This window comes from Populus trichocarpa, chromosome 4 (genome assembly GCF_000002775.5).
Source record: "Populus trichocarpa isolate Nisqually-1 chromosome 4, P.trichocarpa_v4.1, whole genome shotgun sequence".
NCBI classification, from domain to species: Eukaryota; Viridiplantae; Streptophyta; class Magnoliopsida; order Malpighiales; family Salicaceae; genus Populus; species Populus trichocarpa.
This window is the reverse complement of record NC_037288.2, coordinates 18791067-18809008: the sequence shown is the minus strand read 5'-3', so window position 1 is coordinate 18809008 and position 17942 is coordinate 18791067. Positions and strand designations below refer to the sequence as shown.

The window sequence follows — 17942 nt, the reverse complement described above, 5'->3', positions numbered from 1 at the left end:
CTTATATTTAAGGGTTTGTTCAATAAGACACTACATATAGTTTATGTTGATTCGTGGCCAGGTCCCTTTTCCTTTATTTCTATTTTTTACCCTCTTTTTTTTCCCCTGTGCCCCTAGCTCCTCCCTATTTCACTCTAGCCATGCCCCTGTATATTTTGATTAATTAAACAAGTACTATTTAAAATAGCGATTATATACAAAAATAATATTTTAAAATGTGAATATGTTTACACTGTGCTATTTTCCAAATGTTTTTTTAATTTATGTTATTTCCCAAAACTTTTAGCAAACTATGCTATTTTTCAAAAAAAAATTCCTAATTTTACTACCCATGATATGATGAAATATTGAAATTCCGGTGGCCAAGAAGGAAATCCATCATCTCATATAACCATCAATTCGGGCCGCTGAGACTTGTAAATTGAGGATTAAATAGAACGTTCTTCTTCAATCTACAGCGTAGAACTGGAATTGTTCTTTTCCTCATCTATTCTCCACGATGCCTCGTCAAATTAATTAGTTTATTTCTCTGAATTTTCATGACAATTAGTGTATCGATTTTTCACGGACTGAGAATGACTAATCAGTTTTTCACGTTGCCTTAAATTACCTCCGGTTTCCCCCCCGGAACAAGCCACGGGGGTGTTGAGATCGATCTTGAAAATGATATGTCATGCAGCAAAGTCACGACCTTGTTACTTTCTATGCAAACTACACCGAGCTCGTTCCATGATAGGAGAGGGTGACTTGACTTGATGATAAGATGGATGGATGACGCAAGGATTGAAAGCTAACTGTAGCTCAATTTTTTGATAGCAAAAGGCTGCTAGAACTGGATACCATGTAGTGTGTGATGCAGGAATGTAATTATAATCTGCCATCGATTTTATAAAGCTTATAACAGCACAGTCACAAAGTTGCTCAAAGTTACCTTTTATGACAGACCAAGATCCCTTTATAAGAGCATGCGAGCCCATGAAAAAACAAAGCTTCGAATCTTTTCTGTAAAGATTGGTTAGGTTCTTACATGGTTCCCTCCTTCATTCGACAGAGAAGAAGACAATAATATATGTGAGGGAGACATTCTTCTTGGTTTTAGTTGTTTCGAATCAAGCGATTGAAAAACCAGAACTCTAATCGTACCTTGTTCAATTAGCGAGTAATCAAGTTCTGTTAAAATGTCTTTTGCTTCTCAAATTCATAGTAAAATAAAAAAACCAGAGAGAATTTAAGAATTGCATTAACAATATCCAACAAGATGATTTCGTTTATGCATATGCAGAAAGCTACTTTAAAGTTTAAAGTATGGTTGCAGTTATTTTTCAAAGTACTTTTAGTGTCAAAATGTATTAAAATAATATTTTTTTTATATTTTAAAAATCATTTATGAGATAAGCGCATTAAAACGATCTAAAACATAAAAAATATTAATTTTTATTAAAACAAAAAAAATTAATTTTTAGAAAATATGATTTGTACTACATTCTCAAACGAAGTTTTAAAAATGATCTAGTTTAATTGACAACTGGTTGAAGGTGGTGATGAAAAGTGAATTTTAAATTTCTTGAACAAGGATGGAGTAAAAACATTCTTGATTTCTAAATCAGAATCTATATTTTTGTGATTTTCAGGGGCTAAAGTTGCATTTAATTAAAATGCTACAGGCTCTGTAATGCAGCTGGAAAAAATATTTTGTTATTTTTCATAATAAACTTTGTTAATTTAACTATTTTTTAGGAAAATATTATTGTATTTAATGAGTTATTAGTAACATCCTATTAGTTACTCTTGATACTCACCTTAAAAAAAAAAAACAGAGATAAAAATAAGAGGTAAAATAAAATTAATGACCCCCAAAAAATAATAAAAATATCTTTATCTAAAATTTTTCTTTTCTATTTATATCTATTTTAAAAAATAAAATGACCCCAAGAGATAACTAACAGGATGTAAATTGACAACAAACCAAAGGTCTATAGACACCATAAAATTTATTGTTGTTTTGTATTAATTTTGTTTTCTATTTTATTATTATTATTATTATTATTTAGGAATTGAAACCAAGATATAAAAAAATGTTGTTTTCAATGGATAAAAATTGACAACAAACTTTTGCAAATCACTTGAAAACTAAAAGAATTGGTTTTCAAAGCTTGTTTTTACAATTTTAATCTGGTACTTTGGTCGAGACTGAATCTGAGACACTCGGGTTGGTGAGGGATTGGATACAAGCCACTCCAAAGTCCAAAGGTGAGGGCGGACTAGAGTCTCAGGTGCGGGGAAACTCGGGCTTCAATGGACCCAAGACCAAGAATGGGATTGAAGGATTGAAGAAATAGAGATATATTCGGTACGTCTTGAACCAAGAATGGGATTGAAGGCTAAGACCAGGACGCTCGGAGTTGATCTAGACTAGGTTGAAGATGTCCTGAAATAAAAACGCTGTGATAGAGGATTGAGCCGGGGCTAGGTGAAAGATAGCACCGTCTCCTATAACTTTGGAATTGTTTCCTGGTACATTTATCCACTTTGTTTCCAAGAAACAGATTAGCCACTTTAGAGTCAATCACCAAGCCCTGTATAAGAGATGATTATATTTCAAGACTTAATTTAGTTATACGTATTCATCATCCACCGCCAGAGGCCTGGAAAGCATCAGATCAAACCTTTCCATTAACATAAAAGCTATAAATTTTAAATTACATTAGTAATCTTCAGTGTATTATTTTTTTAATTTTTTAAAATTATTATTTACTTATACTCATTACACTATGAATTATAATGGTTAAAATGGTTTATAGATTTACTAGAATAACCCAAGTTGCCTTGTTTTACGGGTCTGATAGAGTGTTTTTTTTCCTTTTTTTTTTAATTGAACTTGACATGAGGTTTTAAAACTAACCCAATTAGCTATGTTTAATGATATTATCAAAAAAAAAACTTTACATATTTTTAATATATTTAATCACGGCAGAACACGAACCAACATATTAGTTGATGTGCCAAAATAAGTAAAAAATAATACAAAAAAAAAATGTTCGATTGTTTTAATTAGAGATAGATCACAATAAAAAGTATATAGATTTCATTTCACAAAGAAAGAAAGAAAGAAAAAACTTCCCTTTCTTTTACCTTTTAACCAAAAAAATATATATCAATTTGCGTTGATACATATCATACGTACGTGCTAACATGACTGTAAACCTAGCTAACCAGCCACGACGGGGACTTGATGGGTGATGAAACTGTTGCGCTCTGCACACTCCCGCTTTACCTTCGCAATGAAGGAGCCTGCAGCACTTACAGAAGCATTAAATAAATGCATGCCCGTTAATGAAGGTCCATAATTCGCTGTGTATATCTTTAATTAGCTAGGTAAGCTTTAGTTAATAGTGACAGCACTGATAAGTCTACTAGTTGGATTGGCCCAGAGAGTCAGAGACCAAATTACCCAGAACAGTCTACACAAAAACTAGTAGTGGGTAAAGGCTGTTTGTAATAGAATTAGATGATCATTAAGAGGTTCTATCGAAAAACTTCAATTGGTTTTGTCTGGTTCATGGAAATTACAAGCCCAGTCTTCAAAGCCTAACTTTCATGGGCAATCAACCATCAGTTTCGGTTCGATTTTTCAAGGTCCAATTCAGATTGACTAAGGTAGTATTAAGCTCTATTCTGCTCAAATCAAACAAATATCAGTGAATCCGAGATGGCGTATCATTCCTTTTGTAGGCAATTGAAAAGGAAAAATATGATAAAGCGTGGCAGAAGCCAGAACTTGTAAAACCAAATAAATGATTCAAATAACCATCTAGGTGGTGGTCCAGTGATAAGAACTTGGGATCAAGAGGTTTGCTCTCTCTGTGGTCTCAGGTTCGAGCCTTGTGGTTGCTCATATGATGGCCACTGGAGGCTTATATGGTCGTTAACTTCAGGGCCCGTGGGATTAGTCGAGGTGCGCGCAAGCTAACCCGGACACCCACATTAAACTAAAAAACAAAAAAATAATAATAAATGATTCAAACATCTCAGGTGTATCAAGTAAGCTCATTCTTCTTGTTATGTTAGGCCTTGTTGGGTCCATTGTTGTTAAACCCAACCTATCCAACAAGTTAATCCGGTAACCCATCAACCAGATCATGAGTACGAGCTGAGTTTGAAATTATATGGAGTAAGAATCAAGTTGGTGTATTCTAGTCAATTCGACGATTAAAGTCGGTCAAAACTTAATTTTAACTTTTTAATTTATTTTTAAAACTAGATTATTATGAATTTATTCTAGTTAACTTAGATTAATATATCTAATTTATGACCGTGATTTTGGACCGAACCAAAGTTTAATAACTTAAGCTCTTCCTGTTTCATCAACATAATTTACTGGAGATAATTGAGAGTATCAAGGATTAATTGCTGCTCATAAAAAAAAAAAAAAAAAAAAAAAAAAAAAAAAAAAACAAGCAGGGATCTTTAAAGGAATGCATCACCAGGTAAAAGTAAAACCATATGCGAGACAACTACTTCAAAACAGTGAGTTCCTCTAATTTGAGATTATAAGTTGCATGATTCATAAGCTCCTCATAAGGAAATTTTTTTGTCCTCAAATATTTGAGGCCTTTTTTTATTTCAAATATATATATATATATATATATATATATATATATATATATATATATATATATATATATATTAGTTTTATCCTAAACCAATGTATAGAGTTTTATAATTTGTTTTGATTTTATTTTTATGGAATGATTTCAGTCTTATAACACTGGTAGCGAATTTTGCGGGTTAACCATGTTGATATGAATTATTTTTTAATTATTTTTTTTAATTTCATCATTTAATATTGGGTTGATTGAAAATCGGACTCTATAATTTATTTTTCAAAACCCTTTCTATAAAGTTATCTCAATATTCTGACTCGGATTTGACAAGTTAACCCAGTTGACTCGGGTCATTTTTTTCAATTTAATCCTTTAAAATTGGATTAATTGAGAATTTAGATTATTTTTTTCTTATTTATTCTCTTTCTATATGGTTATTAAAGTCTCATAACCTAGGTCACAGGTTAGGCAGGTTGACTTGAGTTTTTTTGTTCTTTTTTTAGTAGATTTTTTTTTAAAAAAAAATTATCCTTTAATGCTGGGTTGATTGTGCATTAAGCTTCATAATTTACTTCGGCTTGCATTCTATGAGATTATCCTAGTCTCTTAACCCGAGTTGCTGGTTTGGTCGCTTATCTCATGTGGTTTTTTATGTCCTTTTTTTAATTGATTATTTTTTAATTTTACCCTTTAACATTGGGTTAATTAGTGATTAAGTTTTATAATTTTTTTTGACTTGTTTTCTATGGGGTTATCCTTATCTTATGATCCATGTTTGGTAAGTTAACACTAGTTGACTCGACTCATTTTTTTAGTTGAATTTTGTTTTAAATTTCATCATTCAACAATGTATTGATTGAGAATTGGATTTAATAAAAAAATTTTATTTGATTTCTATAGGGTTATCATGATCTCATGACCTGGGTAGAGGGTTTGATAGATTAAAGTTGATTCAGATCGATCTAATATGTTTTCATTTCAATGTTTTTTAAAAAATATCAACCTGATTTTTTTAAGTCAAATTGCTTTTTTATCAATCATGTGTATTATCTTTGAGCTTGTCAAGTCGACCAGATCATATAAGATCAATCCTTATATAGTTTTTTTTTTAAAAAAAAAAACACATTAACAACACCTAAATATTCTTTTCACATTAAAAAAAAAATTTGATCAAACTTGTAGCGTAGCGCAAGTAATGATCTAGTACTAAAACAAAAGGAGGTTTTATTATTAATATAAACAGTAAAACCCCATTTTATTTCTTGCATTTCAGTCATTGAATTTTTTTAATTGCAATTTTATCCTCTCAAATTATATTAGCTTGGTTTTATATGTTGATATTTATTTCAATTTGTATTTTCTTACATATACAAAGTGTCGAAGGGTATTCCAAGGATATTTTCGTTATGGCTTAAATACCAATTTTGCAAAATAAATCTTGTAGCTAAATATAGAAATTAAAATAACAATGATAAAATGTAACAAAACAAATCCCATTTGGATATTGGCATGGAAAACTTATATTTTCTTTGTGTAGTTTTTCATTAATCTCCTGTTATTTTAGCATTTCAAATTTTGGTCTCAAGCTTAATTTGTTTTCCATTTCAATTTCTGGATGTTAAGAGATAAGAGAAAAAATAATCAAAAAATATTAAGGAAGAGAAAGTGGTTGGGTGTGAACATTCTAGTCACAACAAAGGATAATCTTGGTGTTAATTGGTTTGTTTTTTTTAGGAAAGTTCGATGAAGGTGATATTACCCTCTAATCATAATAGAAAAGGTAGATTGGGATTGTTTATGTATTTTTATTTGTTTAATTTTTATTTTCTAGAGAGATTAAAGGTTATTTTGAGATTAAAAATAGATTTGCAAAGGTTTTTTAGATTAAAAAGGTTGAAAATAAGTTTTTAAGGTCCCAAAACTCAAACTTGAATTTTTTAATCACTAGAGGTAACCATAAATTGGTGTAGATGATGAAGCATCATATATTCCAGTGGACGACCTCTCGTTCATTTACAAAAAAATAATTGGAGCAGATGAATCCGTTTAGAACCTAAAAGATAAAAGATACAAGTGCACGGACCTAGGTTATGTGGTCCTAGCCAAGCGAGTTTGCCTAATACTTTTAATTAATGTTTTTATTTAAATTTTAATTAATACCTTATCACTTATTTTTTATATTGTTTGGTTAAATTTCTTAAAATAATAATTCATTTTTTAATATTTAATTTTAATTTTATAATACTTCAAAGAGATTATTGTAAATATTTTTAATTTTTTACGTTTATATTTTATATAAATAAATTATATTTATGTGACATATTTATATTTAACATTGGGTTGATTTGGAATTAAATTCTATAATTGTTTTAGAATTGTTTTCTATGAAATTATCTCAGTCTTCTAACCTGAGTTTGACAGATTAACCCGGGTTGACTTGGGTTATTTTTTTGTTATTGTTTTTTCAATTTAATTCTTCAAAACTGGGTTGATTAGGAATTGAGATTTATAATCTTCTTATTTGCTTTATATGCAGTTATTACAGTCTTATGACCCGAGTGACTGCTTAGGCCATTTGACTTAGGGTTTTTTTGTCCGTTTTTTAGTTGTATTTTTTTGAACTTTATCCTTCAATATTGGGTTGATTAGGAATTAGACTTCATAATTTGTTTCAATTTGTATTCTATGAGATTACCTTGATCTCATAACCCGGGTCAAGAGTTTGGTCGATTGACTAGGTTGTTTTTTTATGTCTTTTTTTTTAATTATTTCTTTTTAATTTCACCCTTCAGCATTGAGTTGATTGAGGATTGAGTTTTATAAAAAAAAATTATTTTTTTTCTATAAAGTTATCTCAGTTTTATGACATATATTTGACAGGTTAACCCGAGTTGATTCAACTCATTTTTTTTTGTTGAATTTTGTTTTAAATTTCATCCTTCAATATTGGGTTGATTGAGAATTAAGTTTAATATTTTTTTATTTTTTTTTATAGGGTTATCATAGGTAGCGTATTTGACATGTTAATCAAAGTTAATCCAAGTTGAACTAATATATTGTCTTGTTAATTTTTTAAAATAAATGTCGTCTTGATATTTTTAAAGTTAAATTATTTTTTTATGGATGGTGTGAGTTGTTTTTTAATCTATCAAATCAACCGGATCATATAAGATCAATCCTCTTATAGTTTAATTTTATTTTTTTAGTTAAAAGACACATTAACAACATATAAATATTTTTTCCATTAAATTTTTTTTTATTTAACCCGCAGCTTACACGTAAAATGATCTAGTTCTTTTAACTCTACCTTTAATTCCAAAATTTCAATAAGATACGGGAGAATCACAATCTAATTGATAAGCAATGCAACTAATTTATAAATTATTTTTATTAGTCTAGCTATTTTTAAAAATATCTCCTGTATGATCTCTACGTGTCTCAATCTTCGGAGAAAGCGAAGGTCAAAAATGATAATATCCTCCAATCAATTTGTCACAACAATACTAAAATGGAGCTCGGAAAATCAGAAGTGGGTCACCAGTAATCACATTTTGTCGTGGCCCTTGACTTTTAAGAGTCCTAGTACTGTTCGTCAAGTTCACCTTCTGCCTTGCTTTCTCAATCGAATCAAAATCACACAGAGAAGCATCCCATTCTCAAGATATGGAAATAACAGCAAGATCGACAGAAAGAAACTTCAAGATTGAATCAATTCTATCTTTGTATCTAAGGACATGACAAGAAAATAAAATTCCTTTTCTTTTTATTCTTTTCCTATAGCAAATAGAAACCAGCAAGATACATGACTATTCCTCCCTGACTTTTCCAACTCTGTCACTGTTATTGTTGATCTAGCAAGCGAGACATGTTCTGTCATTTTTTACTTGCAGTCCTCATTGCTTGATTTGAAACGAGGCGTACACAATTTTGTGTACGCTAACTAAACACACACCATTTGTCATTTTGCCCATTTGCAAAACTCCGCCGAGGCTCCAGAAAGACGGCCGCTGCGAAGCGCGGGCATCTATACTATAAAGTAGAGTCTAGCAAGATACATAACTATTCCTCCCTGACTTTTCCAGCTCTGTCAAAAGTCAGAAACTAATTGTTTGACAAAAGCACTTCATTGACCAACTTCTCTATACTAATGGATGATGAACCATCTGGTCCAGCTGCCTCTTCAGCCAATTTTTTCCAGTCCGTGGCCTTTTCCCTCATCTTCACACCCTTCTCTCCTTCCATTAGCTCTCTTACAAGCTTCTCCACTTCTTCCCTCTTGACAATATCATCAATCTTCATGCCAATTCCCCATTCCTTGCAAGTATATCTACAATTCATTGGTTGGTCTGCAAAGAATGGCCAACAAATCATTGGGACTCCAGCAGCTAAGCTCTCAATAGTTGAATTCCAACCACTATGAGTTAAAAAAACCCCCACTGATGGATGATTTAGTACTTCTTCTTGTTGACACCAACTGGCAATATAACATTGTTCTTGATTTTTTCCTGCAAATTCAGCTGCCAAAATTGCAGCATCACCGATAACCAAATCTGACCTTATTATCCAAAGGAATGGATGCTTGCTATTAGCCAGTCCCATTGCAAACTCAACTAGCTGTTCCGCTTTTATTACTATTAAACTGCCGAAATTCACATAAACCACCGATTTGGGTTCCTTAGTGTCTAGCCATTGGAGACAATCTCCTTCCTCTTTCCTCAAACTGTAGCCAATAGACCTTAAACCATCTTCAGGAATTTGATTAAGAAGTAACTGGTAAGGGCCAATGGCGTAAACATGAGGAAATATGGATGACAGGCCATCCAAAACATCTGGCTCTAATGCATCAAAGGTATGAACAATAATTGCAGAAGCCCTAACGGCACCCTCAACACTATCCATCAAGAATCTAAATGCATAGTTATCTGGATTCGTATTTCGAGCAAATGGAAAGTCCATAAGGCATGTATCTTTCATACCTGGAATCCAGTCAATAGTTGTGTGAAGATAGCTCTCATCTGCTATAGAAAAACACATGAAACTGTAGTTTAGAGCAAGCTCCCCAATTCAAAAACACATTTTCAGCTGCAAAGTAAGTACCTTTAAGTGGAGTTAACCCTTTGACCCTTAGAGTATTGAGTTGTTTAAATGCCATAACGCCACAGGCAGACATGGTAAAAGACATGACCACAGGAACTCCAATTTCTTCAGCAGCTTTGATGGTGAATGACGACATGAAACCATCAGAAACAATACAAGTTACTGAAGGAGAGTTCGAAGACAAGCTATTCTTTCTGAGTTTGGCAAGAAGATGTTGAAAGAAAGCCAGGAAATTTTTGGTAATGGAGTTGAAAAGAGAAGCTTCATCTTGGGTCATGGCCTCAACATCTGAAGGAGGGAGCCCATCAGGAATGGTTTCAAAACGAAAATCAGGCAAACCATCTAGAGAACGAGGGCCTCTTGACCTCAGGAAAAGGTTGTGATTGAATTCTGTGTTGACGAAGGTTATGTAAAAACCTTTGTGATGAAGTAGTTTTGCCAATTTAAGCATTGCTTTTATGTGGCTTTGAAATGGAATTGGAATGACCACAGCATGAGGCCTATTATAAGCTCCTGTCTTGGATTCCATTGTGCTGGTAATATGGGTAAATCAAAATGCAACAGTAATGACAGAATGAAAGAAGAAGAGGAGAGATTTATAGAAATGTTGAAAGTTTTCAACTCTCTCTCACACACGCACATATATAGAGCACCCTAACTTCAAACTGGCCGTATGGTTACTTGCAATCGGGCCAACACAAAATAAAATGAACTTCAAAAGTTGAGAGATCTGATGATGAAATTATTTTTTCCTGATTTATAATTAGTTTGAAAAGAGTGAAAATTACTTAAAACACCCAATACACATTAAAATATGTCATGGGCACAGTAAAATCACTTTTGTGCCTTTTAGTTTTTAAAAAATAAACGTATAGACTATGAGTGTCGATGTCTTCTTCTTTTTTTCACTGCGAAGATATTCTTTCACCCTTAAAAGCAACAAAATATAGAATCATAAGTTTTTTAATAGAAAAAATATATATTTATCCCTAGAATTAAAAAATTATTGTGCTGCTCGATAATGATATTTTAGAGAGTTCAAATTTTAATATATAATGCAATTACATCTTTAACTTTAAATAGACAAAATATAAGCTTAGCATTTGAAGGTAATTTTATACTTTCATATGGATATTTTGTGTGATTGTTGAGGTAGTGGGGTATTTTGGTTTTTTCAAATTTTTTAATGCTTAGGCGCATGCTCGGCATGCCCCAACATGTAGGTAGCGTCCACGCCATTCACCCGGTTGATGTAATTGGCATTCCTTCGTTTTTCTAGATGCGTTGTCGTGTTCTTTTTCTTTTGGAGTGATGTGTGGCAACTGACGGTTGTGAATTGTTGTCGATGGTTGTTTGATTTTTTTCTTTTCTTTTCTCTCTCCTCACAGGTAATGTACATTATTGTCCTTTTCATTTCTTACTTTTCAATTTCATTTTTCATTCTATGAATTTCTTGTTTCGTTCCTTTTTTATTTATAGAAGTTTTTATTCTTTTCAATTTAGTCATTCAATTACAATTTCTCATGTGTTTGGTTTTTCATTTCAATCCTTGTTTTTTTTTAATTTCTAATTTTTTCCTTAACACTTTTGTTAAAGTTTTTTGTTCTTTCAATTCAATTAAACCCTCCAATTGAAAATTTTTATCCCTCTAATTATGTTTTTTCTCACCCTCATTTTTTCAATACTTTTGTGTAATTAATTTTTTTTCCTGATTTTATCTTTCAACATTTAATTTGTTGGGAATTCAGCTTCGTACAATCTTATTGTTCTATATTAGTATTTTTTTTAATATTAGTTTTGTGATTATCTTCAAGTTCTTTCTATAGGTTTATCTCAGTCTCATGATTTAAGTCATGATTTTTACATACCTTTTGTAATATAAGTTTTTTTTAGTTGTTTTGTTTCTATTTCTTTTTTCAAGGTATTATTCTAATTCATCTATATTTTTTTTTATACAACTGAAGTTTATTTTTAAAAAATAAAAAACATTTGTTTTTAAATTATATTGTTGATGTGTTCAGCCTTGTGTCATATTTTTTTATGGTGTGAGTTTATTTATTCAGTTTTATTTGTATTTATCTTTTAAGTCATGAGTTTTTTAGAATGTAGATTTATCTTTTATTTATTAAAATAAATAAGTTCAGTAAACACAATCGAATGCATGTCTCATTTTATGTTATTGAATATCTTAATCTTTCTTACATAGGCTTTTCAATTTTAACTTTAAATTTTTTTATATAAAAAGACACATTCAAGTAACATGCATACCGTGTATTTTTTTAAAAATAAAATTATAACCCGCGGCGAATCCCGGTTTAAAAGGATAGTTAACAGAAACTAAAGCTGGTGGGTAAAGTATTGTAGCCATTTTATTGTTCACCCTCTCACAATTTACAGTTGATTGTAATATTGTTTTTTTTCAAAAAATTTCATTTTGGTCCAGAAACACTTTCTTTCCACAAGTGAGCCCCTTTGAACCCAAATCAACACCCAATTGTATTTTTTTGGGAGGGAGGGTTGAATTGAAAGAAGTGAAAAACACATATAACATAGATGATTGATTTGAAATATGTTTTGAAAGTTTTTTTCGTCCCTCGTCTTTTTTAGCCGTTAGGTGATTAGTCCTTATAATTTTTAAAAAATACATTTTCGTATCAAAACTTTATTTCCTCTTTTTTTTAGTTTTTTTTTTGGTGGAGGAGAGAGAGGGCGTCGCTAGATTCTGGTTTAAAGAGATAAAATTATTGTTTGGGAAGATTTTGGCCACCTAAACCGTCGTTTTTCATGTCAAAAGGTTTCAAATGATGAGATGGTTAAGATTAGGTATTTTTATACCATGAAAACACATAATAAAACATATTTGAGCCCTTGAAGATTTTTGGGTTTGAGAAGGTTTTTAATTTCGGGTTTTGAGACAGTTTTTTTTTTTTTTTAGAAGCCATAGATTGCCTTAACAAGGTTCTTTTTTGGTAAAAAAAAAACCTTGTTTTACTAGTCACACTAAGGGCTCAATTCTGGGATTTCAGGCAACCAAGGTTAAACTTTAAAAAAAAATAAAGGCTCGCGCGCAGGCCTTTGCTTGATTGGGCCAGGCGCTAGACTTGGTAGCGCCTGGCCTAATCGTTTTTTCCTTTTTCAAAATTTTTATTTTTTATATTAATGGATTTTTATGTGCTTTTTAAAAACAATTTTAAAATTTATGTTTTAATTAATATCCATTCTCTACGATGTTTTCAGGCTTTTTAGCTTTCATTGAATAACAATTATTTTTTAATTATATTGAGCATGTTTAATTTTTTATAGGTTAGTATGATTCATCTGTAAATTATTTTTGTATATATCATGTAGATTAAATATTTATATGTTATAATATTTTTAATAAGTACAACCTTGCATAATATTTTTTTTCCTTTTATTTTATTCAATAAATTTTATGTGTGTGTCAATGTCTATTACAAATTAATTTTCATAAACAAATTCATTAAACACAATCAGATAAATGATCCATGTTATGATATTAAATATCTTGATCTACATTGATCTCTTTATTTTTCCAATTATGCTTTTATTTATCATTATTTACTTTTTTTCATTGATTTACACAATGGTTTGTGATTTATTTACTTTGATATGTGCATAAATATTTTGATTTACATTTATGATTTTTTATGTAAAATAAAACATTGAAAAATTCTATGTGTTTAAGTTTTTTATCACGTATTGGTATTTTTAATTTGATGCTTATTCTTATGATTTTTTTCCTTAACTTTTTTATAAAAGTTTTACTATTTTTAATATCAGCCTTCAATTCAAGTTGATAATGTATTGTTTTTTTTATTTATTTTGTTCATTATTTGTTGGTTTTTTATATATATATTTTCTTGTTTACCATCGACATCTTTTTTTTTTTTTTTCATATAACTCAAATAAAGCCAATTTATTTGGTTGGTTTAGACTATAACATGAGGTATTAGATTTTTAAAAAAATATATGTTGATGATGGCTAAATATTTTATTGAAAAATAATACGGACGAACAACTTACTGTGAGCACCAATCCAGTAAAAACCTGAACTTTGAATGGATGAAATAAAAACACTCGATCTCTAAATCAAAATGCACCTGCTGCAATTGTTTTGGGGAATTATTTATTGAGTAGCTAAAGTTAGTTTGATGGAAAGGCTATATAACATACATCATCATCAGTTTTCATGGGGAAAAAAAAACTTTACTGATAAGTTACTGAAATGACATGCTAATAATGTCATGAAAACTCTGAGGCTAGTAAATGAGGATATTTTAAAAAATTCAATTATCCAAGAAATAAGGTTTATGCTTTGGATTATTGACTAATTTATTAGTTCTAAAAATTTGATTTATTTTTATTGATCATGATATCTGAAAAAAAAAATTTATAAATTTGAGGACTCTGCAATGCTTAAGAAAGTATATTTTTGAGAGAAGATAATAATATTTTAAAGATACTTTAAAAATAAATATACAGTAAATAATGAAGATTGTGAACATGTTGATTGAAGGATCAATAAGATTTTTATAGTCCATGAATCTTTCTATTTTATGAAAAGGAAGGGGTGGAGTGTTATATTGCCCTGATAACATTAACGAAGAAAAATATCCATGACATAAACATTAAAGAGTGATAAATATCTCTTACATATAATTAATTAGGGATAAGTTGTTGAGCTTTTTAAAGACTTTTATACACCTAAAGATATATAGAGATTAATATCTTTGACCTTAACATTAAGGGTCACGAAAAAAAACAAGTGGTCTTGTGGCTTAATATGAAGCCTGAAAAAATTATTAGTTTTACATCCATTTAGGCTCAGCAAGATACTAAGTTCTAGGATATTGAATCTGATAGCTTGCTAAACTCAAATATATTTGTGCTGGGCTCGCACATGTTAGGTGTTCACCTTTCTTTTGATTATTTTAAACTTGGATTTTACAAAAATAACACGTTAATTCATCAGCAACCAAGAACATGGAATTAAGGGTTCTAAAAATGCCATCATTTACAAGTTTTATCATCACATCAAATTTGGAAACTCGTGTATTCTGAAGTGTCTGGTGGCTACCATGACAGTCAAGCCAAGAGGCATAGTTTTTAAATTCAACCCGGTTCAAGGTTCAGGTTTCGGGTTTTGACCGGGTTACCGGATCGCCCGGGTCAATTTTTTTCTTTTTAAATCAAAACGACGTTGTTTTAATAAAAAACAAAAAACAACGGATTGTAAACGGCTTTTTAGCCGGGTCACTCCGGGTTTTTCTTTTCCTTATTTTTTTTAAACCTGGTCCAATTCCAACTCTAAGTCGGCCTACCAAGCCGGGTTTCAAAACTATACCAAGACATATGTCAAGACGTGCACGCAGAGCTAACGGCCAGCCCAAATAACCAGAAATTTGATCTCTCGAAATAAGCATTGACTAATGGGCAAGTGTCATGGCAATTATACAAATGTTCTGTTGTTCGGTTTATGGGAACCCAGTACTCAAAACCAAAAGGCCCAGAATGAGTTTTTGGAGAGCGGACTTGGGCCCATGAAAAAATACAACATGAACTTGTTCTAAAATATCAAAAAGCTCAAAAAGGAAAATAAAAAAATCGACATGGATTCATCGTGGATCAAGCTTATCAAAAAGGAGACCTCACTGGTGAGGCCCACAATAATTTGAGAACGGTCCCAGGTCCACCTTAAAGTCAATTTTTCTTTTTGAAATTGACGGAGGTGGAAAAAAAAAAGCAGAATTTTCCCCTCGCCACAACAATGAGAAGGAGAGCATTACTCGACACAGAGAAATAAAAGCTAAACAGCTCAGATATAAATGGTTAGTACTTGACAGCCTCAGCAAATGTTCGTAGTTTTTTGTAGCATGTCCACCATTTGGAAGGATGCTTCTACATGCCACTCAAGATTGGTCAGAGCACATTTATTTCATGTCAGTGGACAGCCTCCTTCGGTCCCATTTCAATTTTAGAGGAAGCCAAACAAGGCACAGCAGTTCACGGGCAATTCCGCCACAAACCTCCCTGAATTGCTCCCATTACAACCCCATACCTGTTATGGGAGGCATTTTTTGAATCCAAGATGGCATGTTAATTACGCAAAATTATTTCACCGACGTAGAAAATAAAGCCATGGATTGCAGAACTTCCAAGACCACCTAAATGAGCCAGTTCTCAGGTGGACTTGGAAGGCCATTCTTGTCATGTTAGAGAGCCAAGCGGGCCAACATTGTTCATAGAGCCCGTTTTCAACACAAACATTATCCAATGAAACTAATGAAGAGAGCATATATCTAGGATTAACCACTAATCAAACGAATAAGTAGAGGGTCTCAAAAGCAGTGGACCGCCAGTTGAAATGGGGACGCACAGAAGAAGGTACAACAAAACAGGGAGCTCCATAATTGGCGATGGCTTTAAGCTGTGCATTATTCATGAGCTTTATGAACCGACGCGTTCCATCCTTTCCAAAAGAGAGAAAGGGAAATGGCTCATAGACTAATAGCACCTTCAGATCTGCAATTTGCCCCCACAGGACCAATCCAGCGTAAAAAGTTGGTCAATAAAGAATAGATTCATCCTCATGGCTCTTGACTCTCAACAGTCTAAAAACTATTCATCAACAGATGCAAAGATCGCAATCACCCCGAGAAGCATCGCATTCTCGAGCATGAATAACAGTAATTAAAGGAGCGAACATTGAATCAAACCAGCATGTATATTCATATATGTTGTGTATAAACACTTTAGAAAAAGAGTGAGAGATTACAGCTTGAAGCAAGATACTCTTTCCTTCAACAAGATCCAATCCCTCTCTACTACTTAAGGCCTATCACCATCATACCGATTTGAAACCGCAAAACAAATTAAACCAGAAGCACCCAAACACATGCAGAAATCACCACCATAAAGCATTCATTAAAATCTTAGAAAAACAGCAATGGAAACCAAAATGAGCGACCACGATAAGACCACCTAGAAGACAACAGAACTAAAAAACAATGGTAAAAAAAGAGGTAGAAATAAATTAGTAAAAGAAAACATGATATAAATCACATCTTCTTTTACTATTTCCAATCCTCACACTAAAATCAACGTCCACTATTAGGACAGTCCCTAGCAAAATGACCAGACCCACCACAATTATAACACCCTCCACCTCCTCCACCTCCTCCACCACCGTTTCCACCACCATACCTTCCACCGCCGCCTCCACCACCACTACCACCTTGTGGACAATCTCTAGCCATATGCCCCGACTCCCCACAACTATAACACCCTCCACCGCCGCCTCCGCCTCCGCCATACCCGCCGCCTCCTCCGTACCCGCCACCACCACCACCCCTCCTACCTCCACCATAACCTCCACCTCCATACCCACCACCTCCTCCTCCATATCCTCCTCCACCTCCATATCCGCCGCCGCCGCGGCCTCCTCCGCGGCCCCCAGAGCCACCGCCAAAGCCGCCTCCGGATCTGATACCCTGAACTGGGTTTCCACCAGGGGCAGTGACATCAACAGCCTTAGTACGGCCATCATCAGAGTTTTCAATCACAAACTCAACCTCTTCACCATCTCCGAGACTGCGATACCCTTCGGATTTGATGGAAGATTGGTGGACAAAAAGATCGTCGCTGCCATCATCTGGGCTTATGAAACCAAAACCCTTTTGGTCACTAAACCACTTGACCTTCCCAGTTTGCCTCTCACCCATGCCGTTTTCTTGAAAACAAAAACCCTAATCTTGAAAAGAAGAGATACAAGAAAGGGTTGCGTGGCCTTTGGGATGTGGGTGAAGGCGTATATATATAGGGGGGGAGGGGTGTGAGTGACACGTCCGATTGTTTTGAGAATAACAAAGAGACGGCTATTGGAGGAGATCTAATGGTTGGGGATTTTTGGGGTGGTGAGTTTGTGACCGTTGGATTAATAATTAATGTGTATTTATTATGGTAATTGATAAGTAATTTTTTCTGTTTTTTTACAGTGGGTTTGGAAAATTCCAAGCGGAGGGAAAGTTAGGACGATCACAGGTTCGATTCAACGGAGAGGGAAAGGAAAAGGGAAGGCAGGAAACCTTTATTTGTTTACATCAATAAGCTTAGAATTATAATTACGGTTGTTTTTTAAAGTATTTTTTATATTAAAATATATTAAAATAATATTTTTTTATTTTTTAAAAAATTATTTTTGAGATCCGCGCATCAAAACGA

At 32.5% G+C, this 17942-nt stretch overlaps 2 protein-coding genes across 3 annotated transcripts; both read right to left on the bottom strand.

Moving 5' to 3' along the window:
* Window positions 1-8347: 8347 nt before the first annotated feature.
* LOC7470386 (7-deoxyloganetin glucosyltransferase) lies at window positions 8348-10433 on the bottom strand. 2 transcript variants are annotated; one of them, XM_002305467.4, is made up of 2 exons: window positions 9702-10433; window positions 8348-9622 (listed from the first exon to the last, which is right to left on the bottom strand). In XM_002305467.4, exons 1-2 carry the CDS (start codon window positions 10228-10230, stop codon window positions 8706-8708), a joined length of 1446 nt encoding a protein of 481 aa, XP_002305503.2. In that variant the 5' UTR covers window positions 10231-10433; the 3' UTR covers window positions 8348-8705. The 2 variants fall into 2 exon arrangements, with proteins under 2 accessions (XP_002305503.2, XP_024454938.1); XM_024599170.2 differs by having other exon boundaries at window positions 8348-9619; window positions 9702-10431.
* A 5994-nt stretch (window positions 10434-16427) lies between these two features.
* Window positions 16428-17527, bottom strand: LOC7470385 (glycine-rich protein 2). The gene has a single exon (XM_002305466.4). It carries the CDS (start codon window positions 17441-17443, stop codon window positions 16820-16822), a length of 624 nt encoding a protein of 207 aa, XP_002305502.1. The 5' UTR covers window positions 17444-17527; the 3' UTR covers window positions 16428-16819.
* Window positions 17528-17942: the final 415 nt, after the last annotated feature.

Excerpts from the sequence above, each read along its gene's own strand:
- LOC7470386 (XM_002305467.4), bottom strand. The coding sequence starts at position 10,230 with ATGGAATCCAAGACAGGAGCTTATAATAGGCCTCATGCTGTGGTCATT. Across the intron at positions 9,623-9,701 it reads AGGGTTAACTCCACTTAAAG|CAGATGAGAGCTATCTTCAC; the intron begins GTACTTACTTTG and ends GTTTTTCTATAG.
- LOC7470385 (XM_002305466.4), bottom strand. The coding sequence starts at position 17,443 with ATGGGTGAGAGGCAAACTGGGAAGGTCAAGTGGTTTAGTGACCAAAAG.